General features: G+C 35.8%; 1 protein-coding gene across 1 annotated transcript; it reads right to left on the reverse strand.

The window, feature by feature from the left end:
- On the reverse strand, positions 3,981-11,966 carry LOC109714932 (microtubule-associated protein 70-1-like). Its single transcript, XM_020239690.1, has 11 exons — positions 11,405-11,966; positions 11,169-11,254; positions 10,235-10,300; positions 9,978-10,148; positions 9,350-9,520; positions 9,083-9,238; positions 8,844-8,990; positions 8,595-8,666; positions 7,963-8,472; positions 7,682-7,872; positions 3,981-4,409 (listed from the first exon to the last, which is right to left on the reverse strand). The coding sequence occupies exons 1-11, from the start codon at positions 11,673-11,675 to the stop codon at positions 4,370-4,372; spliced, it is 1,881 nt and encodes a 626-aa protein (XP_020095279.1). The 5' UTR covers positions 11,676-11,966; the 3' UTR covers positions 3,981-4,369.

Below are 20,092 nucleotides of genomic sequence, written 5' to 3' on the forward strand. Positions count from 1 at the left end.
ATGCTTTATTCTCTAGTCATTATAATGTTCAATACTTTCTACTATATGAAAATTAATTGAGATATAGTGTATGCTATTCTAATTTTTCACAAATTATTTTCTACTATATATAAATTTTCGTGCTTACCTATCTTCTAATAATTAATTAATAGTGTACCTATATTCTGATAATTTATTTTGAATTCTAGATTTCTCATAAAGATTCTTACATAATATTTGTTTTTGTATACAGAGAAAAATTGTTCTAAAAATTTAATAAGAAGAAATATTATTGTATTTTATAGATGAATTGTTCAATGCATGATCGACCTTCCTACTTAGAAGAGGACTTGTAAAAAATTGCAAGAACTAGTATATAAAGTACAAGCTTTAGGTAGAATAGAATTTTCTCCTCCAACTTTGTAATTCTTTTGTCTATATTTTCCCCTCCAGCATCTGGATCTGATACTTAAGGTCAATTGTGCTATGTTGAAAATCATCTACCCAAGCAAAGTAGTTGCACCATCTTTGTTCCTCAACCTGTAAAAAATATACGGTATTACATATTTGGAATTTAATTAATAATTATATGCATACTAAAGCATCACATCAACCTATCCCCCAATTTGGACATCGATAAAATCGTCGACTTTTACTGTGTGGTTGTTTTGACATCCAAATTTAACATGGTTTACCACAATTACAAATAAAAGTTGGGTTGTGAGATATTATAAAAGACTAATCACTTAATTGGCTCATTGCTACTTAGAGAGAATAAGTAGCAAAAATAACAAGGATATATTGCTATGTAGGAAGGGCAAGAGATGTATAGTTTGCTTGCTGGGAATAAAGGTGCTGAGAAGAATTTAAAGCCTCCCCATCTGACCGTTGCATAATTTATAAGGGTATTTGTGAAAAGTGTTAATATATCCATTACAAGCCGTACAAGGGTAGAAATGGAATTTACAATTTGTTCCGTTAGATTCTCACGGCACATTACGTATAGGGGTATTTATGAGTTTTTTTGGAATTTAGAAGGGCATTCATGATATTTTTAATTTTAGAGGGCAATTGATGAAACTTCAGTCTCCTATGAGGGTATCTATGATATTTTCCCTGTTTAAAAAGAATAAGGTATAAAATGAAACTTTTGATGAAAGTTTTTAGCCTCCAATGCAATTAACCGTACAGTATATATCTCAAACTAATTTAATTATATCATTAAAATAATAGAACTAATTAAAGATAATATGATAATTTAAATTAAGATATTGTCAACAATATTTTGTTCTTATACATTTAAATATTATAAATTCTTTTTTTGAGATAATGGTAACATGCTAATGTTTCGATCATTTTTTAATAAAAATAAACTTAGCTGAAAATGTGAAGCAACTAGACTTCAACTTTAGAACCTCGGGTACAAACTTTCAAGCTCTTTACTATCTATGTTAGGAATGATCGATAACAGTATAAAAATATTCGATCCGATATTGTTATGCTTATATAAAATAACTGTCACATAGAAGGCTTTCTCAATGCACTGCTCCAGTGTGCAATGAGAAATATGTGACTAGTTGTGCTACAGTAGTATCAATAGAACCAGGATCTAACTGTTGTGGACTTCCAAACAAAGGAGCTATAGGGGCGAACGATTTTCAATCAATAAGCCTTCTAAATGGGATTCAGAAGATTTTATCAAATGTTTTGGCCAACCGCCTATAGCTGGTTATGAATGATTTAATATCTCCCTCCCAATCAGCATTCCTGAAAGGGAGGAATATCACTGATGCCTATGTAGCGACCTGCAAGTTAATAGGATAGGAAAGTAAGACGGTCTTAGAGAGAGTTGGTGTGAAGGTAGATTTAGAAACGGCCTACAATAAGATCTACTAGCCTTTCCTATTTAGTATATTAGAATGGTAGGGTTTCGATGAAAAGTAGTGCGGCTGGATCAAACTTTTCAGTGTGGTATGCCAAGGTAGCAGTATTGGTTAAAGGTGAGGCAACCAAGAAGATAAAAACAAAGCAGAGGATAAGGCAGGGTGGCCCGCTTTCCCTTTTTCTCTTCTTATTGGGTAGAGTGCCTTGTTCTCATGACGAATGAGGCAATTTCAAATAACTTTATTAAAGGCCATGGACCCTATGACGCTAGTAGGATTGCCCTTATCCAATTTGCGGATGACACATTCTTCTTTTGTGAGGCTAAGAAAAGGTATATGAAAAATCTCAAATTCTTATAACACATCTTCGAATGGACATTCGGACTGAAGTTCCACAAGGACAAATCGGAACTTTACTATATGTGCTAGGTTGAGGGAAAAGCAATGAAACTTGCGAACTTACGCGCATGTAGAGTTGGCAGTCTTCCTACTAAGTACCTAAGCTTACCTCTGTCTGCCATATCCCTTTCAAAGGAGGACTAGAGGAGGGTAATCTTGAAAATATGAAGTAAAATTAATGGTTGGCAAACTAAACTCCTTTCAGGAGGAGGTAGACTTATACTGATGAATGCGGTTCTAACCAACCTACTGTTGTACTTTCTATCCTTGTTCAAGTGCCCAAGTGGGTGATCAAGCGCATTGAGTCACTTCGTAGGGACTTCTTCTGAAATGGATGAAGCAACCCCTGAGGTAGGAGGTAGGGGATGCCTGATAGCATGGGAGAATATTTATAGGAGCGAGAAAGGAGGGATCGACATTTTGGACTTAGCCATGATGAATCAAGCTCTACTTACAAAGTGGTGGTGGAAATTCCACACGGCGCTACAGATACAGTGGAACAAGTTCATTCATGCATTGTACTACCTTAGAAGAAGACCTTTGAAAGAGGAAAAATCTTTTAGACTTTACTCACATTGGTGGAAGGGATTCCTAAGTAATAGTGGAATCTTCCAATGAAAAGTATTCTATAAGCTAGCAAACGGGAGTACCATTGATTTTTGGTCAGATCCATGGTGCGAGGAAGTCACACAACAGTCGTTATTCCCGAACATGTATGATAAGACAGCACGTAAAAACATGAGAATCAATGATTGTCTGACAAGCAACAGCTGGAACTAGAGCAAGATACTAAGAGGTGACAACAGTAATGGATACAATGGATACAGATCGGGTCCTAGCTCTTCAACACCTAGGGAAAGAATCTCCGAATTTAAAGTAGAGTAAAGACTGAACAACATACTGTGGCGATAAAGCTCTAACGGTAGATTCATTGTGAAATCGACTTATTCAGCTTGAGTGATCGGAATACGAGCGATGCCCAAGCAAGAAAAATCTAGAGTCTCCGAATACCCCTGAAAGCAAAAGTATTTTGTAGGCTCATCCTCAAGAAGAGACCTCTTACTGCAAATAACTTTAAGAAGAGAGAGTGGACTGGAAACACAGCCTCTATGTTGTGTGGGATTGATGAGGAATCAGTGGACCAACTTATTCACACAGTGCGTCTTTAATAGATTCCTAGTGGTGATGGCCTCGGGACTGAACAGCCTTTATGGTTATGAACTTGTGATAGTGTATATGATAGCAAAAACTGATGACAATAACATCAATACTGAAGAATACGGAATGAAAAAAGTAACAGGTACAGAAAGTTATCTTATTAACAAAAGCTGATTTTCATATTCGTTGATAGATTCATTGAATCCAATCACTATCATCAACTGGCTGAATTTGATTGAATTCAATAAAATCTGTTATGTCCCTACTAAAGATGGCTCTGTTAGTACCTACTTTCTGTTAATAGGTCCATTGAATCATGTCATTATTCACTAAATTCTAACTCAATTTGATAAATCTGACACTTCCCTAGTAAAGATGGCTATATTAATATCAGTTCCCGCTAATCGATTCAATTCAAATCATTATTCACTAGCTGAATTTGACTGAAAATTCTACAAGTCTAATTTATTATGGCGCTCTTAATATCACATTCCCATTACGAGGTAAAAGGAAGAAGCAGAAAAATTTCTGTAGGGGAAGTAGCTGTTACCAAACATGATGTTAGCTAAAATCAAAGCAAGCTCAGCTTGGATGAATAACACACATACTTATGTATCTGGGATTACAATGTTATTCACAGCCTTATACAAGGGGGACAAAACAAGGAAAAAGAAGAAAAAAGAAACACCACACAGAAGATTACAGCAACGAGACAAAAACACCGGGCCGACCGACCAATACAAACGACAGAAAACACACTACCAAAACAGGTGTCATCAGTGTTGGCCAAAACTCGGCAACACATCTACAAGGAAGCAGCCCACTACGATAGAGTTAATTACTAGTCAGATGAAAAGGCCTACCTCTTAGCTTCGAATTCCCAATCGGATCATTCTCGATATTAAAAGCAACATGGAAGAGAGGATAGATTGCATTGTGAACATCTCCACTCATTGAAGATTTTGTGTCAGACCAGTGCGAGGCACATTTCTGAATCCAAAGAAGAGAATGTATAAATGCTAACGTCAAAAAATAGAGTGAATTAAAAAAATAAAATTCCGTGCGATGAACTGTAAAAACAAATTTGTGCAGTGGTCTTCAGTTTCTTATAATAGCACCTTCACTAAAACAAAAGCAACTGCATTCTTTTTCAGCCCCAATTAAACACTACTATGTAAATTCTAAACCATAAATTGGCACTGAACTCGTTTTATGGACTTTGTGGTGCAACAACTTTGTTTTTTTACTGGGAAAGACTTTCCGAACAATATTTTTTGTCATTGGAAACCAAAATTAATAGCATTTCATCTAGAAACTTCAAGAATTATGTCATAACAACGATAGCCTGTCACCTGTAACAACAACGCCAAAGTGGCAAAAGGTTCATAAATGAACAGATGGTTTACATACAGCACCAATATTCGAGTAAGACTGTTATACACTCAACAAGATTTGGGTGCTAATCCATCCTTCTCAAAATTGACTGAGTAACATGATATATTCTTTAAACACATTGAATACTACAAGGGGACTGGCCTACACAACGTTTCATAACCTAATGGACTTTCCAAACATATTCCATGCTACAAAGTCCTCATTTTATTTTATTTTAGGAATTACTTACATGATTATCGATGTCCATTCACAACTCATGCCCCATAGTGACACCTGAAGTGAATAGGGGCCTCCTGGACATCGGACGATGAGTGCATAGAGCACGATGGTGGTTATCAAAGGTTGGACTACAACATTTAGAACACAATAGACATGTTTGTGTATCAACCAATCTTTGTTCCTAAAGTCAACGACAACTTGGACTACACTATGACTTCGGAGTATCTGAGTCCACTGTGTTGTTTCCTAGAGTACTAACTAAGAATGTTGATGCGGATGGTTAGATCTGTATTTGTATTTGCAATTACTTGATCACTTGTACATCCCAATTACTTTCAAATGTAAGTGCATCAGCATAGAGCATTATTTAATGTTGTGACCAAAACTGCAAGCCAAAACCTAAATATTTTGTTTCCAGTCAGTTCTGATGCTAAAACTAGGGTCTGAAACCAATCCGTACCAAAACACCTTTTTTTTTCACTACAATGGATCTAAGGCAGGCTTCATTTTGGAATGTTGATCCAAATTGGTTAAATAAGCTCATAGGATCTACTTTTATCAATTATCAGTCTATTATATTCTTCACATTCTAGTTGTTGCACTTTATTCTCCATAATAGAGGGCACTGTGAAAGCTATCTTTGTTCTTTACAGAAGTAACATGAAACGTAAGTTCATTATATCAAGCTTGGTTAAATTACACCAATTGTCCTCGAACTATTGGGTGGGCTACACAGTCCTCAAACTTTAATTTGTGGAACTTTAGTCTTCAAACTAAGGATTAAAGTGCTCACCGGCACGGGTCATATTCACCATGTCGTATCGTGCCAGCAAGATATCGGTACGATATAGCTCCCGTGCCGATGGCACAACTCAAAACCCACTAATTTTGAAATTGGTAAGTAATTTTCCCAATAAAGTTCAAAAGATTTGATAAAAATACATAATAAATAATTGACGTATTTTGTTGCTAAAGAAAATAAACATTTCATACCATTACGTGTCGCATATATATTTTTTGTGACCGACACGCATCGGCACAGCCCGGTACGCACCGTGCTGTACCGTGCCGGCAAGTTTCCGGAGAGACACCGTGCCACGGCACTTAACTCTTTGCTTCAAACTACAGAAGAGTTGCAATTGAGTCCCTATCTTTTCTCTGCTCTGGAGCTGATGTCTCCTAAACTTATATAAATATACTTTATATAAACTTTATATAAAATGTACTTTATATAAATATACTAAATGGGCCTTCTTATATGTTTAAAAGGTTGTTAATCAGTCAATTATTAATCCAAATATTATTCAACTTGCAGGTCAGACTATATGGTTAGAGAGTTGTGGCTCAACAACCTTATTTTGAACAATCAACTATTTTGATCCTGTGTGATGTATATAACTATATATTATGTTTTCATTTTCTTTTTCTTGGGCATATGGACATGTTCAAAAAAGAAAATAAGCTATTACTGAATGCGTTTCTGCTCCTGTACACTTTGTTGCACCAAATTAATAATAGAATTCGTCAACCTGTTAATGGTAGCAACAGCTATTGGTAGCAAAAGCGAAAGACAATGACATCGGCACTGAAGAATGGAGTACGAAAAGAGTAACACATAAAGAGTTTACTATTCAGGAGCTGATTTGGCAAAGATCGATTCTAAGTAGTTAGCCAGTTACTATAGGTAGAAGAGAGTTGAAGCTATAGCTTTTGGGGGAGTAAGAAGTGTTAAAGGCTGTTGGAAAATATTCAAAGTATGTAGAGGAGTGGAGGCAGAAGAGGGAAAGCACAAGATTTTGGAAAGATGTATAGAATGATGAAAGAACACTTTCTTTTCTGATTAGGCAGAATTATTCAGGACTTGATGTTATATAATTCTAATGCGACGGCAGTTGAGGTGATGTCACAGAAAAATGATCAAGGGGAGGTTAAGATAACATATAAATCAAGATTGCACATGGATCTGGAAGGGGAAGCATTGAAACTTAATGATAATTAAAAATGCTTAACAGAACAGAGAAGAAAGCAGATATTGGAGATTTATCATCTGATAGGCAGGTCAAAATAAGATGAAGTTCTATTGTGGTGGTTGGTTTCAGAGATGTCACAGAAGGATGATCAAGGGAGGCTATGATAGGATATAACTCAAGATTGCATGAGTCTGGAAGGGAGGAATTGCAACTTCAAGAAAGAATTAAACATATTCAATTGAACAGAGAAGTAGGACATATTGAAGCTTTGTATTGGAACAGAGAAGAAGAAAGGATATGTTGCACATGTTTCTGATGGGCAGGTTGCAATCAAGCCTCATCTACTCATGACGAAGCAAGAGAAGCAACAGATTAATTTGCGTGAATGCATGCTAACATTTACAATGCTAACTTACCACTAGATACTTTTAGAGATTCGCATTAGCGAAATCCACAAATTTAACTATTTACTTGAATCTAATTTCAGAGTTATCAAAGAAATTATGTAATGCATAAGTAATGGAATAAATAAAAGATATAACAAACAAAACATACAAGTGTATAAGGAAGTTAAAGAAACTACGTTCCATGATTTATAGTAGATAAACCCCTAATGGCTTAGACCCTTTAATCATGATCGCTATGCAAACAAAACAACAAGTAACTTGCTTGATATACCTTGCAAGCGGCAGCTGTGAACTGTTTACAGCAGCCTTGGTAGTAGTAGTAGTCCGCTTAGCCTTATTATCTTGCTCTTTCTCTAATCGCATAGCAGACACCTCCTTCTCCATTGCAGCTAATTCTCTTCTCATTTTCTTGGCATCTACTTCCATTGCTTTAGTCAAAGTATCTACTTTCTTTGCCAGCATCTGAATAGCAGAGAAATTGAAATACAAGCTACATAAGCTTTAAAAGAATAACAATGGAATCAAATTTTAGACTACCAAGACAACATTCACCTCAATTGCATCATCCTTATCTTTCAGACTCTGATCCTTTTCATAGCATGCTTTCCTTAGGATGATTACTTCCTTTTGCAACATATCATATAGCAAACCAGACACACAATCATTCAAATCAATACTTGACATTTCGTTCGGTTTCTTATCTGGATTTTCCTCCCAATTATTATGTGCCTCCTTATCTCCAAAGGCATCAGAGGATTTGTTCATTGAAAGGCCAGCCCCATTTTCAAGTGCTTTAAGTGATCTACTACCCCCATCAAATGACTTTGACGTCCCTTTTGCATGATTGACTATTGTACAAGTGCTACTGGTTCTCATCTGAAAAGATGGCCTCTTCGATAAGAAGCCATTAATCTTAGAGATACTCTCAGCCCCTCCAAGAGACTGGCGGCGTGAACGGCCGTTGCTTAGACTCCTTCCATCCACATTGGTTCGGGCAGTAGTACCATTTGCAGACATTCTCAATCCTTCTTCTAGTACTTTAAGCCGCAATTGATACTTTTCCTGAGAAGTTCAAGCTTGAAGTTATCAGACACATAAAAAAAAATAGAAGAAGGAAATCTAAAAAACTCTCTGTCAATGGATATAACAACAAAACTACATGAGATCTGATCTTCAGAAGGTACTTTAAGTTGAGCTTCAGATTTTGCAGTTCGTTCAGTTATTGCAAGCTTATCCCGCAGTTGCTGCATTTCCCCCTGCAAAAAGCATCTTACATAATTTATCTTTTGTTGTAAGCATTAATGAATAAAGAGTGGTACAACGAAATAAACAAAAACATTAAGCCAGGTGCTAAGGAATCATGACAATTGAAATGACGGCCCAGAAGATAAGAACATCAAGTCTGGAACCAGGAATATTCGGTTAGTACTCACTTGCATGAACCTTCTTTCTTCAAGCCACTGTCTAACAGGCATTACTTTGTCGTTGGCATCTTTCCACTCATTTGCCACCACGACCGCAACTCTGTTCGCTGTAACCTTCGCACGAGCTAGCTCTCGATCAAGGGTCTTCATTTCTTCCTAATAATGCATAGTAATAATAGTAATCATTTATTTAAAGAGCTCCAAAACTTATTATTCTCTAAACTACATGTAAAGGCCCATTTCATTACATTCATCTCCTGAACTTTTCTCTGGTAATCCCTAACAGCATTTGCAGCTGCACCACCAGCAAGAACAGCTTCTTCAAGCTCTCGTACAGTTTGGCTGAGCTTCTCAACCTCAGCAACTTTCTGACGGTGCATCTTATCCAAAATCTTGTTCTCTTCCTGAATAATGCAAACAATAAATAAAGAAAGCATCACACGTCAACTTGTTTTCCACATTTCCCCCATAATTCATTCAAAAGGATATTTCTAAATATTTAATTTTCTGTATACCTGACAGATCTCAATTTGTTTCATGAGTTCTTGGTTTTTGTTTTGTAGATCATCCACCAAAGAGGCTTTGGTTAATGCAATCTGAACAGTTCTTTCTGCTTCTAGTAGGGCTGCTTCCTTTGACTTCGTAAGACGATCTAATGCCCTGTTGTCATCCTGTAGCTTTGCAATCTGGAAAAGAGAAGTTTTACTGTTAATCTTTTATCGTGATTTTGATCTTGCCTACAAAAGTACATCTGATGCGACTCATCTCCACAATAATAACGGACTATTATACTACTCAAGAGCAAGAAGAAACAAATATACCAATATACTAATAGAACAGTCAGGGAAAAAATATATTTAAAATGGCAAAAACCCAAAACCAACCACTGAAACACAACTCTCATAGAAACGAAAGTACACCATAAATCAGCTATTGATCATTACCCGTTTATATGCCTTGGTACATGTTATCTCCGTTACAGTTGGAGATAAGAGAAATGCTATAAACAGGAATGCAATTAGCAAAATAAAAAACTTTCCAAATGGAGAGCACCTAGCAACTACTAAGGAAATTAAAATAACAACCAAGAAGATTAAAGTGTTCTCTCAAATTTACCATTCAACATAAGTTATTAGTGAGTACCTCTTGGCGAGCTAGCTTTAGTTCTGCTTCAAGTGGCGCAAGAATGGCTTCAATTGGGGGCATGTCGTCATCTTTTTGAGCTGCATGAACTCTTCTAAGTGTAGCTTCTGCTGCAAACTGGGCAGCCAATGCTGTTTTCTTTTCATCATTTATCCTTTTAATCTCAAGATTCTGCAGACAAACAAGCCATAAATTAGCCTAACTTGGCAGAGAAAAGAATACCAATGAAGAAAAATTTCAGGAGTTTGATGTGGTACTTTGCTCTCAAGAAGTGACTCAGTAAGCTTGAGTTTCTCGTCCACTTTTGCCAACTCTTCCGTGAGCTTACATAGAGGGAAGCAGAATCAGAATTATTGTCAACATGAAATGAACAATCGTAACTCTTCAAAAAATAAGAGATGTTCCTAGAGAGTGAATCAGTTCAAGGCTAAATACAAACTAAAACAACAAGAGGACAGCGAATACAACTTAATGGAAGTAATCTACCATTTAATTTAAAATATATCTTCAAAACAAACTAAAAAACTTTTAAAAAGTTTAATACTTTATAAAGAAAGATGATTCAAAATCTACAGATAATCATAGAGGAGAATTTGATTATGCTGTTTAACAGGTTTATGGCCTAGTTCGGGATGGCATTCTCTCATAATAATTGCTTTGATGCTTTATGGCTTAAAAAATATCCGATAAAAGCTTTAGATCTCCACTCCTCCAATGTTATTCAACGGAGGTAGAAATCTTGGCCAGATAAGCACCACGCAAGAATGGATCTCCCTCTCACTATCTATTTCCTAGCATAACAGGAGTGGAGCGCTAACACACTTTTAAATGTTTTTTGGAGCTCCGAAGCATCAAAAAGGCTGTGTTCGTAGAACACATCCCCAACTAAGGTAAATGTGTGCTACAAAGCAATCCTATTTTGAAGAATGTCCGCAAATCCCTAGACGATGCGAGATCCATTTTCCAGATCATTAGTTAGAATCATCACTTCGAAATTACACAGACAATATCCAACAATGCCATAGAAAATGGGTTAATTCCAAATCAAAATGAACTTAGATTCACAGAGTGATTTCGTAGCACAACAACGAGAAAATAGGAGTAAACAACGCACATAAAAAACAATCAGCGAAGAACAGAGAAATAATTAAAGAAATAAATAAATCAATGAAAAAAAAAAGTTTAACTCACTTCCTCAACGGCCTTCTCCCTCGCACGCTCCGACAACCTCAGTGCCTTAATCTCCGCATACGCATCCCCCAATTCCCGTTCTTTGTCTGCAAAAACCCCACAAATTTACCATTTCAAACCAAGAAAAAGAAAAAAAAAACGAATTATTACCCAAAAAAATAGAGAAATTTTTTTAGCAAAAAAGCACACGCAAAAAAAAATAAATAAATAAAATCTGGATCTAACTACATTCCCACCTCTCACTTCGTTCTCGAGCCGATTCAGCTCGACCCGGACCGGATCCGATCCGTGAAGTAGATTGATGAACTCATCCACCTCCAAGCTCGGCTTTATCGACGGCCGCCGCTTCAGCGCCACCGCCGCCGGCGCCGGCGCCGATTTCCCCTCACCCTTCAACGCCGCCGCCAACATCAACGCCGCGGGCGGTGGCGCGGCGGCCGCATTGCCTCCCCCGCCGCCGTTCTCCGCAGCAAAACCATCGCGAGCGCCGCCGCAGAGATTGGCCATTCCCGGATCTGATCCCTCTCACATCAAATCAACAAGAAGGGCACAAATTACCAGGAAAATCAATGAGAAAAGGCGATTCCCAACGTCATCTCCTCCTCGGTCTCGGGAACTAGGAATTCGCCCTCCTCGATTGCAGCAACCTCGTCGCTAGGGTTTCGTTCTATCGACCTCGCGTTCCACAAAACACGAGCCCTATTTCGTCTCCCTCCTCTCTCTTTCTCTCTGTCTACACCTTAATCGTGTGTTAAGTAGGAAGAGAGAGAGAGAGAGAGAGTTCGTAGTAGCTACAGTGATGAGATAGAAGGGAATGCCCCCCTTTTATAGCAGAACGGTAATTTCATTACTTGAAATTTCAGGGACTAATATGCAAAAAGTAACTTTATTCGCAATAATAATTTCGAAATATGTTTCAAAATTTGTATAATATGTTTTATGCGGACTGAATATCGACCGTTTAAATTACAATGGGAAATAATCTCGGACGTCGAATTCCACCGCCAATCGTTGCGTACCGCGTTTCTTATCCAAGACGCCACGAAAAAAAGCGGTAGGCATAGTTACCGACTTGTGGAGTTTCCCGTACACCCGGTCCACCATGGACCAGTCTCTTAAAAATACAAATTTTGAATCCTGTAAACGCAGTAATTTTTAAAACTATTTAATTCCTATGTATTAGGTTTTTTAAACTTAATGATTAATTATATTATATAAAACATATCTAGAGATTACATATTGCACTAATGATTTATCTTTATATTCTAAATAGTTTGGTTTGGATATAAGCTAGAATTGCTGATTCGCTGGAACAAACTGGAATTGTTATAGTTTTGTGTTTGGATGAGTATTAAGGTTTGTACCAGATATAAAAAAAAATAGTGTTTGAATGTATAAAATAAAATAAGAAGAATAGATAATAGTTAAAAGTTAAAATGACGATGTTACCCCTTATGCTTATAATCCTATATAAGCAAAATTTGAAGGTATATTTAAATAGAAATATAGTTTGATTTAATTTGATAGGATAAATAGTTCAATGAATTAATATATTCTGAAATTAAACATAAATTTTATTTCAATATTTATTCCGCCATTTTTGAGTCCATAATATTAAAAATAATTTACCCTACAAATAAATATATTTAATAATAATGCAATTAGGTTTACAATCATGTGAACAAATAATTAACTACAGTGAAATTATGGTTGTTAACATTATTGTATTGCATTGAAATTTTTAAACCTCCTACGACCACTTATAAATACCAGGTATCTTATGTGCAAAATGTCTAAATTGTATAAAAATCCATGTAAGTAATAAAGTACATAATATTATCATAATGGAAGCAACAATATATAATTATACCAAACATTTGTGAGTTTAGCATAATTTAGTAATATTCACAACAAACCATATATTACAAAGTGTACCAAACATTTACAATAAACTGTGTTGACATAAAAACATTCCAATATATATATTACAAAGTGTACCACACAAGACTGAGTATGCAATTAAACATATACATGTCTACATATACCACACAATCACATATAATTATCACTGTTGGGTGCAAACCCATTTAATATAATTTATTAAAACCGACAGTTTAAATAATTAACTTCTACTGTTTCATAACTGGTCTATGATACTAGTTCGAAGATCGTCGCCCTCGTGTGAGTCTGATGTACCGCTGAAATCGCTCGGGTCTTCCTCTTTATCCTTTGAAGACGATAAGTCAAGATCTTCAGTAAAATATTTATCATTTTCTTGATATCGTAGAATAAAGTTGTGTATCACACAACATGCTATACTAATCAGACATTGCACTTTATAGGAAAATAGAGTTGCATGATTTAGGATCTTGAAATGCTTCTTCAAGATGCCAAAAGTCTTTTCTATAATATTTCTTAATTGAGGATACCGATGATTATACAAGTCCCGCGAACTTCGATGTGTGCGGCAACGTTTATTGCCATCAAATTGACTAAGATGGTATCTCTCTTCATGATATGACGCAAGAAATTTATATGTATTTATATATTCAGAATCTACCAAGTAATATTTGTATGCAAATATTGTCGACAAATGCAAGTCTCAATAACAATGTATAATCATTCATAAGTATTTACATTATAATATACGAAGCAAATATGTGGCACATACCTTCTAGGATAATTAAGCTTCCACTTTCGCAAGCCCATCTTAGAACTCTCATATCATCTGCTGAATGGACCTGGCAAACGGATGGGTTGGGTAATCCATGGGCGGGTCATTGTATCCGTGAGTTATTTGAGCATGAGTAAAATTTACCCGCAAATTTTTGGGTAGCCAACATCTTTACTCATACCCACCCGCGAGTGGGCGGGTGGGTATGCGGGTTATCCGTAATTTTTTTTTCTTTTTTGTTCTTATATTTTTTAAGTACAAAACATATATATATATATATATATATATATATATATATATATATATATATATATAAGTTTTAAAAGTATATTATAACTCATTATTTAAAGTATCATAACATATAATAAAAATATTTAAAGTCTTAAAGCAAAAAAATTTCACAAAAAAGTAACGCGATAAAAAATTAGGGTTAGAATTTTTAGAATGAATAAATAAATAAATAAATATATTAATTAAAAAAATATATTCTGTAATTAAAATATATATGTGTGGGTACCCGTGGGCACCCGCGGGCACCTGCGGGTTACCCAAAATGCCCACAGCTTAATGGGTACCCACTCGTTTTACCCATAATTTTTTGGGTTGAAAAAGTTGGTACCCATAACCGCAAATTTGCGGGTAACCTGCGGGCACTCGCGGGTTTGGGTCGAGATTGCCAGGTCTAGCTGAACCTTCCTATCTTATACATACAAATATAAAAAGACACACCAACCATCATAGTCTGCGATGTAAACCCTTTACGATACCGAAATCGTGGTTACTTGCTCTTTTGGACAACCACCGGAATATGCGTACCGACCATCACACCTATTGCATTATACAAATCATCAAGCAACATACTAATCTATTAGTAACAAAAATGAATAACGAGTAGACTCTACCTTAAAATGATGAAAATTAGAATTACTCCTAATTCTTAGATGCATTGCAGCATTACTCAATGGTAGAGTTACATAATAATTTTTCAACGACTAATAGTTTCTCTTGAATGTTGAAAATTTTCTGCCAGCATTCTATTTGCAACCCCATACCTTACGTAAAAAAGTCAGCAATCATATTCATGGTGCTATTTATCAGTCCTCTTCCAACAAGCTAATTGCAGAGAGCAATGAATGTAGTGGTTGTCATTCGAAAATGATTGTACTCTCGATTGGAATGACCATTTAAGATATCACAATCAATTGATGACCAGTAAAAGGTCTGGTACGACATTGTCACTTATTATATATATTACTATATGTTAAGTATTCTTGGTCAACGAGCATTATGAATATGCAATCCCAATAGTCATCATCTTCATCTAATATTGTCATCAGATTGCTTATAACCGGTAAAAATTCTTTACCTTAGCAATGTGATCTACCACATCCATCAAATTATGCGAAAAATATGCATTACATATAAGTAAAGATAGGTCTAAAGCTTATGATTACATAAACAGTACTAAAACATAACATACATGCAAAGATTAATGCAAAAATAACTAAATATAAACAGTAAGCAACATCCACCAACATTTAACCCTTGTTCTACAAGCTTGAAAAATATTGCTTGTATAAAATATTTTGCTAGCTATTAGTAGTCTATTATTCTAATTTTATTTACTTAAAAGTAAGTAAAAGACACTAAATTAGGTAAATCGCCCGTGACTTACTAAAATTTTCAATTTATTTCGCTTCTATAATTTAGGTTAAATATGTACAGAATTTGACCATTTTGATTTGATTATCTAACTTTTTAAAATTTTAATTTTATTGTCCAACTTTTTAATTTATTTGATTTGAGTCACTAAACGATATTTTGACTTTAAAATATGAATGTGTAGTTTATTTTTACTGATTTAATTAGTATATTTTATGTAATTCTCATAATAAAATTTATTGAAGTTAGTAATTAGTTTAAATTTTAAGGTCGAAATATCGTTGACTAAATCAAATCAAATTAATTAAAAAATTAGATGCTAAAATTAAAATTTTAAAATATTGGATAGTTGATCCACAGTTCAAATAAGTTGTATATGTTTTTTTTTTTTTTTTTTTTTTTTTTTTACATAGAAATTAGTTCAAAAAATAAAAATAAGTAAAAGTTAAGCACTCATTTGGTTTGGAGTTAAAGGGTGGAATAACCCCTTAACCCCGAAGTTATTTCCAAACACCCAATTTGGGGGGTGGGGTTAGCTAACCCCATACCAAATATGCTATTCCGGGATAGCTCATTTGGGATGGGATTAGTCCACCCCACTACTCCAACCAAAAATACTATTTTACCCACTATCCTTCTTATCCCATCTACTCCAACCAAATACTATTTTATCTATATTTGGACTAAACCCAATTCTCAACCAAACACAAAATTACTCAAACCCGAACTTAACCCTGAACTTAATTCTATCCCTCAAATAGCAAGTTTTTACTTAACCCCGAACCAAACGGTGGCTAAGGGTCTTCTTCAAAATGTCCTATAGTTGAGGGGTTTCAGAACATTTTCATCGTCGCTTTATAATGGGGCCACCAATCACGTGGACTCAGTCAGGGATGCAAACGGGGCGGATCTGGGGGCGGGAGACCCGCCCCGCCTCCCGCCCCGACTAGCAAAAATCCGCCCCGCCTCCCGCCCCGAATCCGTGACGGGTTAAAAAATACATCCCATAATCCGCCTCGCCTCGTAACCCGCCTCCCGCCGGCGCCCCGAATCCGCCCCGCCAACTAATATTTTTTATAAAATTATAATATTATTAATATTTTGAAAATAAAAAATAAATTAATAATAAAGTATAATACACCATTAATAAAGCAATATTTAATTAACAATAAAAGAAAAATAATATCACAATTCAAAATAAATATCAAATACAAAACATTAGAATGAAAGAATACTTTTATTTAAACTTTGTTGTAATATATACTTTTAGAAATATTTAAAAAATATAAAATAATATTCGTGGCTGATTCGGGCGTCGGGTGGCTCAAAAAAAATTTTCCGCTTCCGCCCGAATCCGTCCGGATCGTAAACTTACCCGTTTCTCCACCAAACCTTTATTCTTCATTACGCCGCTCCCATACGACAACGGGCGGGAGCTCACCTAACCCGACCGTGCATCCCTAAACTCATTGTTGCAGGCTCAAGGGGTCTCTATAAGCGACACGTTTAGAAAGGACGGAGTTTTTAGACGGTACCTGACTAAAGGAAGGGCTGCATCTGGCGTCCGGTTCGCCTCGTCGCTGAAATAGGTAGGAACATTGGAACCGGACCGATAAAGTAGAATTTCCCCGATGAGGACTAAACCGAATATGATTGTGAAAAAAAAAACCGTATACCAAAAAAAAAACAAAAAAAAAAATCGGAAAAGTGTAAGCAGCTCGACCTGTCCTAGCTCACCAATTGCGCCATCACTCATCGGCCTTTTCTCTTTCCTTTCGAAAAAAAAAACAGTGCACTACTTTTTTTATTTTTTTTTACTTTGCACTCAATAAATAAACTTCGTAATTAAAATTTAAATTTAACAGTAATTTTTAACAAAATCAATTAATATATTATTTTTTCGTATCTTTCACCTCTATATCTTCCGCTATCGACATCTTCTCGACCTTAAATACGCAGTTCGCGTGCTTGAATACTTCCCTCCGCTAGCCGTCTTCAAAAAGCATAGGCGTACCCTCATACGGTTCATCCACGCTATGGCCATGCTCATACTCCCAAATAGGACTTCAAAAACAGTAAAAAAATCTTACATATATATAAACCGTCTAATAAACTTTCATCTTCCCCCTCCCCTCCTCCCTTCTTCCCCTTCTTCTCTTCTCTTACTCGTCTCTTCTTTACATTTTTTCGTTTTAGCTAACACACGTACCAAATTATTTATCAATTCTTTTTTTTTTTTTTTTTTTTTTTTTTTTTGTTTTTTTTTTTTTTTTTTTTTTTATTTTTTGCATTAAGTTTATTTAAATTATATAAAGTCAAAACTTACATAACACTACAATCATAAATATAACAAAATCCTACTTAATCAACTCAAAAGCCTAGAAATAAGAAATTGTTAATAAAATCTCATACCTAAACAACTAAACAAATACAAAATACAACAAAACAAAAACAACAAGTCAAAATTACAAAAGTACACTGTAAATTTAATATTACCACTCCTGAGAAATAAAAAAACTATAACAATCTGAAAACAATCATCAAAAATAAACAAAATATCATACCTCACCAAGTAGTTTGCTGCATAACATCGTCGTACCATTTAATACCAAAAGAAAAAAAAAAACTTGGGGGATCTATTCAGAAAATAAATTATTATTAGGCCTCTGACATTTTTACAACCTCCAAAAAGAGATAGAGAGAGAGAGAGAGAGAAGGATGCAGAAGAAAGATAGAGAGAGAAAGAGAGAAGAGAGAGAGAGAGAGAGAAGCATGCACATGGTTACCTTGCAACTTGCCTGCATTAACTTCCTTAAACGCATGTAAGAAAAATACATACTTTCAACCCAAAGATAAGATGCTCCTCACTTAACCAATTTAAATCTCTGACCGCCATATTTTTTTCTTAATTTGATTCATCTCCTACCTACTAATTTTGATTTTGGAATTTCTTTATAGTAACTTAAATAATATAAATTCAAAAATTATAAAAAGAAGCAAAATCAAACGGTGTAAATTCAATAACAAAAAGTTAGGTTCAATTAAAACAATAGATAATAAAAGTTTAAAAAATGTCTATACATTTTAACTAAAAAATGCTCTTGCAACTCAACACAGTGCTTTTAATCAAGCGACAATGGCGAAAGTAGGCAGGAAAAACGACGATGACAATAGCTAAGCTGTACAATCACTTCTATAATGGATTCAAAAAATGGCTAAAACTTAATAAGTAAGCTGAGCGCGTTGAATTTCGAAAGATAACAACAACTTGAGGACTCTACAACAAACTCTTGGGAGGAATAATGGAACAATATTTGAAGAGTAATTTCGGACCGTCACAAGAAGAAAGACTCAATGAACGCGGACTCAATGTCAAATCATCTAAGACAGTACCGATTTTGGAGAGCACCAATCAATGAATCGCACAATTCCATATCAATTCTTACCAACCAATCATCAACTCCAATCACGACAACAAAATTCTTCAAAGTCAGGCGTGAGACAAAAATTAAGACCACCACTCGGCGTTGGGTCAAACAGGATAAGCCTAGGCCTCGATAGAACTGACATTTACGTTAGCACGATTCAGAATCAAACTCTACAAGTCCCATAACCTTTCGAAAAAGATAATGCCATGTCATAAATGGGCATGAAAGACAAATTAAAAGGAATTGTCTGTAGAGGACACTGCATAAATGACATGTTGCAAACTGCCCGAAATTCGATGTAGGAAACGTGTATGAGTTTTGCCCCAATTCGTGGGTCGGTAACAGGTTCAGGACCTAGCTCGGACCGAGAAGTGTGGTCCTTCAAAACATAATATTCCCCCAACGTACACTAAGGCCGCCAAAGTGAGACTTAGGCTTGCTCTCGGTTTGCAACATCGGGGTGGCTAACCGTACTCGTATGGCTGTTACCTGATCAGCAAATCTGACCCTGGGGCAGCCAGAACGCGCCACCAACTACGCAGGCCTGCTTAAGCATGTTTCGTGGCATTGTACCCGGTACATAGCAAACCCGTGACCCGTACGCACAGTGCAGCCTCGGCGTTCGGGAGGATTGCCAAGGTTACCATACATCTACAAATATGTACCCCCAAAGCCCCCATTACTCCTTCTTTGATGCCTCTTAACCAGTCAAATCAAGGTGATCATCCCCTTCCCTTGGTTGATCCCCGATTTTTTGTAATATATGGGTTTGATACTCTCCCTTCTCTCTCTTGCTTTATGTTCTCCATGATTGACGACTGACTTGGAAGACTGATTGGAGAGACCTCCAACCTACGATTGACTTGTTTAGAGCTATTTAATAGTTAGAACTATATTTTTCATTTGATACATTTTGTTGATTTGCTTAGAGAAACCCTAGATTTGAATTTTAGGTTAAAATGGGGATTTCGAGTTGAGTCTCTCTTGATACTTGATTGATCTATTGAACCATCTTTTAGTTGATTGAAGGATTCTCCCTCTGGAGTCAAAGAATATTCACCATTTCGTAAGTTTTATTTCCCACCTAGCAAAACTAATGTTGAGCTATTGTTGTTGAGGTCTGTACACTTCCTTACCTAAGGGTATAGGAGAGTGTGGAT

This window comes from Ananas comosus, linkage group 1 (genome assembly GCF_001540865.1).
Source record: "Ananas comosus cultivar F153 linkage group 1, ASM154086v1, whole genome shotgun sequence".
In the NCBI taxonomy this organism is placed as follows: domain Eukaryota; kingdom Viridiplantae; phylum Streptophyta; class Magnoliopsida; order Poales; family Bromeliaceae; genus Ananas; species Ananas comosus.